An 8,221-nucleotide genomic window follows, 5' to 3' on the forward strand; every position below is an offset into this window, starting at 1 on the left:
GTGCGAGGTATGTGGTTCATTGTAATGTACTATTTCATATAAATTCATTTCATACGTTCATGTAAATGGTAATGAGATTCATTTCATGATGGTTGTTACCTGCTATGCTGTTATCAATGTGATGCTAGCTTGCTAAAGTGCATTTGTCAAAGGATTATTTTGTATCTGACTAAACTGCTTTTGTTATTTTCCTTTTAAGTTTTCACGGTGTTGGTGTTGACGCTGGGCACAGTGTTGGTGCTAAGCACGCTCGTCTGAATTAAAGTACACCCGTATGGAAACACTCCCAAGCCTGTTTATTCCAAATTGAAGGGCTCCTACAATTGGCAAGGATAACTTTTCGAGGAATGAGACAGCAACAAACCCTGTGTTGTGCTGATTTCTGAACCCAGCCAAATTATTATCCCCTTAGTATTGGTAGGTTAAGGATTAGGAGGATGGGTTAGGATTAGGGGTGGGGTTAAGATTAGGCAATCAGGTAGCGACTTCAACGAGGGGGGGGGGGGGGGGGGTATTAATTTGGCAGGCAGTCGAAATTCACCACAACAGTTTCCCTACAGTACAAACACACACACACACACACACACACACACACACACACAACCTCGTTTTCATTGTGGAAACAAAATGGCAGTGTGAGAGTGAAAGTAAACTGGAGTGTGAAGAAGGTGATGTCTATAAACCACATAGAAAGATAATCACAATACATAAACTGTCACTGACTCGATTTGTGTCGTCTCTTTCAAAATATTTTTTATTATTGTTAAGTAAACAAGTTGCCGTTAAAAGGTTCAGTCTAAAGTGAGCACATTAAGATAAAATAATGGAAAATGGCAAAGAAAAAATAATTCACTGTAATTTGTGGAAATCAGATACAGTAATGCACAGCAAATTCTTCAACACATCTGTCAATATTCAAATTAATATACACAAAGTATCTCAAGTGGGTGTGTAAATGCATTACACATTAACTGTTAAATTAAATATTTATTTAAAGTGCCCTATTAAGCTATTTTAATGGTTCTTAATTTTGTTTTGGAGGTTTACAACAGGTTTAAATGAATCAAAGGTAAAAAAAAAAATCACTTTCATTTTATCATAATTTTCTTTGCACGTCACTACATTTTTCAATGATTCTCAAACAACTCATCAGAAGGTCTCTCTAAATCCCACCTTTCAGTGAGCCTGCTCTGCTCTGATTGGTCAGATGGCTCAGTCTGTTGTGATTGGTCTACCGCTTACAGCAAGTGTCAGAAACGAAGCGTCCATTACCATAACTGAACTGCAGCTCTGGCAAAACAAATCTTTCTTCATCCTTTATCATTACTCAAAGTAGTAAGAACAACAGGCAATCTGCATGGACACAATTTTAGGTAGTAGTGAGCCCACAGCTGATTGTCAGTAACTCAGTAATAGTCTAACGGGAGCTAGCCGGAGACCTACACAATATAAAACACAAAACTACATATTTAGGTATTTTAAAAACCCAGTAGGAAATATATAGCCTACATCAATAATTAATCCTACATATAGGTTGTGATTCGGAGGAGCAAGTTGGTCTAAATAAGGTGGGTACTGTTTTAAATCAAAGGGTCTCTGAATATAAAAGAAACCAAATATGCAATACTGATTTTTATTCAAGTATATTTAGCCTTTAAACAGCGCATGTTTTATTTCATATATATTTGTTCAGTCTATTACTGTGTGAATGTTCTCCAGCTCTATGATCTTAAAGGATGAATCTGTACCAACCCCAAACGCAGGGTATAAGGGTTCAGTGAAAGTGGTCTGGACTCTGTGAAGGAGAGTCATTGTGTCAGAGACGCTGTAGAAGGACAGAGTTCCTGCTCTGTGATCCAGATACACTCCTATTCTAGAGGAGCAGACAGCAGGGATTGGGACCTGTGCTTTATCATGTATGAAAGAGACATTCTGGTGAAACCGGGACAATCTCCAGGATTCTTTGTTGAAGCCAAGTCTACTGTCATCACTGCTTTTACGTTTGATTCCTTTGTAACAAACTGCTATAGCACAGTCGTCCCCACTGCACTCGACCTCCCAGTAACAGCGACCGGTCAAACCCTCTCGACACAAGACATTAGGAAACCTATCAAATCGCTCTGGGTGATCAGGATATTGCTGGACTACATTGGTACTTAAAATATTTGTATTTCCATTTGACAGGACAAGGTGGTTCTTCGCAGTGTTTGGATCCAGATGCAGCTGACAGAAATCTGATTAAAATAAATGGACAAACATTAAAGGGACATTGTGTAGGAATTTCTCCCATCTAGCGGTGAAATTGTATTTTGCATTCAAACGAATTGTGCTCTCCAGCGCCTCGCTTTTTCAAATGCGTGTTGCATCTACGGTAGCTGTTATGTACCAAAAAGCTATGACAGGATGTCTTCTAATAGCACTTCGTCGAGTTTTCCTTCGGGGGGAACGGGTTTATTATTTCAAACAAACTGCAACTTGACACAACGATCAAACGAATGTTCCAGTATGAATTACTGACTGACAAGCGCCTCTCACTGCTCTGCTCCTCCGGTTCTGCTGCTTTCAGTTACGTGACACTGGCTCTGAACGAAAACGCACTGTGGAATTGCGTTGGCCTAGTACTTTTTTACCCTCTCTGCTATTATAGTTTTTCAAGATGGCGGAACTACATGGAAGCCTCCATGGACCTACCCGTCACATGTATATAAAGATAATAAATTCTTCGTTTACGAGGATAAGTCAGATAATTGGCAGAGGTATTTGTACACCATTGACGACATATTTAGGAATGAAAAAAATATTTGATTTTAGATAATAAAATACCTAAAAAACTACACATTGTCCCTTTAAAATAATGTGAATTAAACTAAAAAATAAAACTTTAAATAATACACACAAACATATATTGTATCACGAACGCCAGTGAAGATTCCTCAATCGGCCACCGAAGGTCTCACTGGTCTCACTTTTAACAGGTTTTAACCCTGTTCCGCATTACCCAGACTATTTAAGCCCTGTGTGTTTATTCACCCTTTGTGAAGTCTTGTTTGCCCCTGCTGCAATTCTGAGCATTACAATTCCTGAGTTGTTCTGCACGTGTTTGACCCTGACCTGTTCAGATTATGTTTTTATGACTCTTTTCTGCCTGCCTTTCTACCTGTTGGTTTGCCTGTATTATTCCCATTGTTGTTTGCTGCCTTGCCCCGATCTTCAGCCTGGTTATGACCACGTTGACTGCCCTGCCTTTGATCTATCTTGACCCACGACTGTTTGCTGTATTTTAATAAACCGCATATGGATTCCACTCAACCTGATTCCTCGTTACAATATATATATATATATATATATATATATATATATATTTCAAACTGTCACATTCTAGAGGGTAACATTTAGTGGGATGTGTTTGTGTTCTAGAAACATTTGAGAAAATGCATCTCAACTCACAGTGCAAATAATCATTTCGAGTGTTTGGATCTGGAGACTGTGCAACATGGACATTTGACACTGAAAAGGCAAAAACAAAGAAAATGTATTGGTTACTTATAAATACAATTTTAAATACCATGATAATATCATACACAAACACACATGTTTGTTTCACTATATTAGTGAGGACATTGCATAGATGATGTCCATTGATTTTATATCAGGTTTATCAGATTAATAAAAAAATATAAATAGATACAAAAATGGGACCTTCTCGAGATATTCTGGCCGTTTGCTGTTGACAGACGTCCTCCAAAACCTCCTTAAACACTGAGACTGAAACGTCTTTAAAAGACATATGAGTGAAGCTGGGAACGTCTTCAAATGTGGGTAAAACACACACTGACAGCTCTGAAATGAGACAAATACATCTCTGCTTGTTATGTGAAAGAGACTATTTAAAAATGTGAAACAGTAAAAATAGAAACATTATGGTATACTGATAAAAGGAATTTCATTACCTTCAGACACTGGATCTGATCATCAGTAATCAGTAGTTTGTCAATCTCCGCTTGTCTTTTTCTGAGTTCTGTCAGCTCTTGATCCAGATGTTTGAGAAGTTCCTCTGCTCGATCTATCTCAGTCTTCTCCTGAGCTCTGATCTGCTCTTTAATCTCAGAGCGTTTCTTCTCAAGAGAGCAGATGAGCTCAGTGAAGACCTTCTCAATGTCCTGCATGGTCTCTAGCGCTGAACTCTGTCAGAGACACAAAGATCTGATCATGCAGCAACAATATTTGGAGCTAAACAGCGAATGGTCACATCTACATTTTTTTTAAATTAAAAATATCAACTTTTGTGTGTCAAACAAAACTTTAAAACTAAAGAACACATAAAGAAACATACTTTAAGAAGCTTCACAGCTTCACTGAGTTCCCTCTGACCTCTCTCTCGCTCCTGGATCAGCTTCTGACACGACACCTTTATCTCCTTTAACTCTTTCTGAAGATGTTAATAAAAAAAATATATAATAAAAACAGGCAAAAATAGACACCAGTCCAGTGAAGGATATTATTGTTGATGTTACCTTTTTACTAGTCCATTCAGAATCCACAGACACCACACTGTGTCCTTTATGATTGTCAGTACACAAACAACAAATACACTGACGATCATCCTGACAGTAAATCTCCAGTAGTTTCCCATGACTGAGACAGATGATCTCCTGAATGTTTCTGGAAGCTTCGACTAGTTTGTGCTTCATAAACGCAGGAGATTGATAGTGAGACTGCAGGTGAGTTTGACAGAAGGAGGCCAAGCACTGCAGACAGGACTTTACAGCTCTGTTCTTCTCTGTAGTGCAAACATCACACTCCACAGCAGCCGTTTGTAGGGACGTCTTCTGCAGCGTCTCCATCATCTCAGCTATCAGAGTGTTCTTCTTCAGTAGAGGTCTCTGACTGAAGCTCTCTCTGCATTGGGGACAGCGGTACGGCGGCCCCTGCTCCTTCTGGCCCCAGCAGTCAGTAATACAGCTCATACAGTAACTGTGTCCACAGGGAATCGTCACCGGCTCCTTCAGAGGATCCAAACAGACTGGACAGCTGAACTGATCCACAAACTGACTCGCTGCAGATTCTGACATTTCTTTGCAGACAGTCAAGTCAGATTGTCCTCAAATAGAAACTGCTCTGCCAGAAGTAAATCATTAAAGAAAGTACATAAATCCACATTGATGAAAGAACATGTATACAAAAACATGCTAACAGTTTTGTGAATTAATATAAAAGAATCCTAAACTCTTGATCAGTAACCAGAAGAATAAACATGAATCATCCAGATTAACATGGAACTCTTATCAAACTCATACAGTAATAATTGAATGCCCTTTTTTCAATGCAACAAGAAGACATAAAACAATTAATTAAGGATGTTATAAGTTCTTACCTGCTTTGACAGAATAAATATTCCCTCATTTACAGCTTTAACCAAACTAGAAGAGTGTGGATTCTTAAGTAGAGGCTCGTGTAGCAGGGAAATCGGTTTTGTTTATCTCGAATCCACAAACTTCCTGGTTTTCAGTGTGCGAGAGAGAGAGAGAGAGAGAGAGAGAGAGAGAGAGAGAGAGAGAGAGAGAGAGAGAGAGAGAGAGGTTTAACAAGCACTTTATTATTCTTTGAACCTTACATCACGTTACATTACTGGCAGTTATTAAAAAATAATAATAAAAAATTAAAATAAATTACTTTATAATTAAAAATTCACAATGAGCTGATCATTTTGTACTATACATAGTACCTCATTAAAACACCATACATCACAAAAGAAAAACACATTATTTGTAAGTCTGTAATAAGCGAATTCGATTTTCAGTCTTCCCTCTACCAACCCTCTAAACATCATTTCAGGATCTATTGTAGCAAGTTGTAGACCTTTATTCTTTCTTGTTTTCCAGATTGCAAGTTTAGCTGTTCCCATTAAATAATTTAATAAACATATTTTCCTCCTCATTGAAAAACTATGCTTCATTCCCCCAATAAACACTTTATCGGAAAAATCCTCATTAAAACTTCTAAACCAAGTCTTAAGCAAAACAAAAAGCTCTTGTAATCTATTACACCCTAAAAACAAATGTTCTAGATCCTCCTGCTCCCCACAAAATCTACATTCCCCAACTACAGCCGGATTCAGGTGTGCCACATGTCGGTCCGTAGCTATGGCCCCGTGAATGATCCGCCACTGTAGATCAGCAGTGCGCTTCTCTACAGGGGGTTTATACAGGGTCCGCCACCTGTCCCGCACGAGAAAGTCTGGTTGTAACAATTCTGGCCATCTAGAAGCTTTTTGCCTCTTCAATGAATCTCGATGTGTGACTTTAACTGTAGTACAGTATATTGCTTTCTTAGACACCTTTTTAAAATGGTCTAGCTGAGGAGTCTTGAAAGATAAAATCGAATCTGCAACTTCACCTTCATCTTCTTCATTTATGACAGGTGAAATTTTTAATTCTGGAAAATCTTGACCAGTCCTCATGTCCTGTGTTTGTCTCAGTCCTATCCAAGTCCTGCAGCTGCTTGGAAGTGCATTCCAGATTTCTTCTTTCAATTTTGAAACAAGACGCAAGGACTTTAACCCCGTCATCTCTTGAAGTGCCTCAATGGATTTCCAGCCCCTCTCATCCAGGAGATGTCCAAGTTTCTGAACACCATTCCTCAGCAAACATCTCCTCACGCTCATGGAGGACAACAGTCTAGTCTGGACCATTGGGTTGAAAAACAACGGTTCCTCTGGAGTCCAATGTCCTTGGTCACTCATATCTCGCTCCACTCTAAAAACAGTTCTCCATGTCTGCAGCATAGACTTATAAAAAGGTGGAAGCTCTGACAGGCTTACTTCCTCAAGTTTCATTAAAAACAAATGTCTATCAAATCCAAGTCCTCCTGCCCGCTTCAAAAACGCACTTGCAGTTTTGGCCCACCCCACATCCGTTTTGTAGAGAAGTCTCTGCACCGCTTGAATCCTAAAGGCCCGGATCCGACTCCTCACATCCACCAAGCCTTGACCGCCCTCTTGAACTGGTAAGTAAAGTGCAGCTGCACGGATCCAGTGCTGTCCACTCCAGAAAAAATTAACAAATGTCCTTTGTATCATAGAAATAAGTTCTTCAGGAGGCTCCATAGTTATAGTCCTGTGCCACAACATCGACGCAGCGAGATTATTGACAACCAAAACTCTCCCCCTATAGGACAATTGAGGCAATAGCCATTTCCATTTCGACAATTTAGCAGACACCTTCTCCAGCAGACCCTCCCAATTTTTCTTTTGAAATTGGTCATTCCCCAAAAAAACTCCTAGTGTTTTCAATCCGTCCTGTCTCCACTGTAACCCACCCGGGAGTTGAGGAAACCCAATACCTTCCCACCTACCAATAATATACCCTTCACTTTTAGACCAATTAACTCTAGCAGAAGAGGCCTTTTCATATATTTCAATAGTTTGATTTAAGGTTGTAATATCCTTTTGACTTGTGATAAAAACACTAATGTCATCTGCATACGCAGATAAAAATAATTTAAAATTATCATTTGAGTGAGGAATTACAAATCCTTCAAGATTCCTCCTCAATCTGCACAACAAAGGTTCAATAACCAAACTGTATAATTGCCCGGAAAGTGGACATCCTTGTCTAATGCCTCTCGACACAGATATTGGTTCACTTAGCCCACCACCTACTTTCACCATAACAGAAACATTACAATACAACAACCGAATATAGGATATAAAACTGTCACCAAACCCAAAATACTTTAACACATTAAAAAGATATTGATGGTCAACCCGATCAAAAGCTTTCTCTTGATCTAATGAGAGAATTCCAAGATCAACATGATAAAAATTATTGATATTAATTATATCCCGTAATAAAAAAAGATTATCGATTATAGATCTTTCAGCTATACAATACGTTTGATCATTATGAACCAACAAATCTAAACAATGTTTAAGTCTATTTGATAAACATTTGGAAAATATTTTGTAATCAGAACATAATAAAGATACTGGTCTCCAATTTTTGAGAAGTCCCAAGTCCCCTTTCTTTGGAAGCAGCGACAAGACTGCTCTACGACAACTTATGGGAAGGGTTTCACTTCTAATGCAGTCCAGCAACACTTCATAAAAATCTTGTCCAATTATTTCCCAGAACTGTTGATAAAAGTCTATAGGTAGTCCATCAATTCCAGGAGAACGGCCAATATGCAACTGACGCATTGCTTCTGTAAGTTCTTTAAAAGT

General features: G+C 38.7%; 1 protein-coding gene across 1 annotated transcript; it reads right to left on the bottom strand.

Moving 5' to 3' along the window:
• Positions 1-727: 727 nt before the first annotated feature.
• On the bottom strand, positions 728-5,115 carry LOC143715361 (E3 ubiquitin/ISG15 ligase TRIM25-like). The gene is made up of 6 exons (XM_077207096.1): positions 4,515-5,115; positions 4,334-4,429; positions 3,951-4,184; positions 3,700-3,862; positions 3,448-3,507; positions 728-2,234 (listed from the first exon to the last, which is right to left on the bottom strand). The coding sequence occupies exons 1-6, from the start codon at positions 5,070-5,072 to the stop codon at positions 1,690-1,692; spliced, it is 1,656 nt and encodes a 551-aa protein (XP_077063211.1). The 5' UTR covers positions 5,073-5,115; the 3' UTR covers positions 728-1,689.
• Positions 5,116-8,221: the final 3,106 nt, after the last annotated feature.

This window comes from Siphateles boraxobius, unplaced genomic scaffold (genome assembly GCF_051911475.1).
Source record: "Siphateles boraxobius isolate OS27281-9 unplaced genomic scaffold, OSU_SipBor_1 6, whole genome shotgun sequence".
NCBI classification, from domain to species: Eukaryota; Metazoa; Chordata; class Actinopteri; order Cypriniformes; family Leuciscidae; genus Siphateles; species Siphateles boraxobius.

Excerpts from the sequence above, each read along its gene's own strand:
- LOC143715361 (XM_077207096.1), bottom strand. The coding sequence starts at position 5,072 with ATGTCAGAATCTGCAGCGAGTCAGTTTGTGGATCAGTTCAGCTGTCCA. Across the intron at positions 3,508-3,699 it reads GGCCAGAATATCTCGAGAAG|TGTCAAATGTCCATGTTGCA; the intron begins GTCCCATTTTTG and ends TTGCCTTTTCAG. Across the intron at positions 2,235-3,447 it reads TCGAAATGATTATTTGCACT|ATTTCTGTCAGCTGCATCTG; the intron begins GTGAGTTGAGAT and ends TATTTTAATCAG.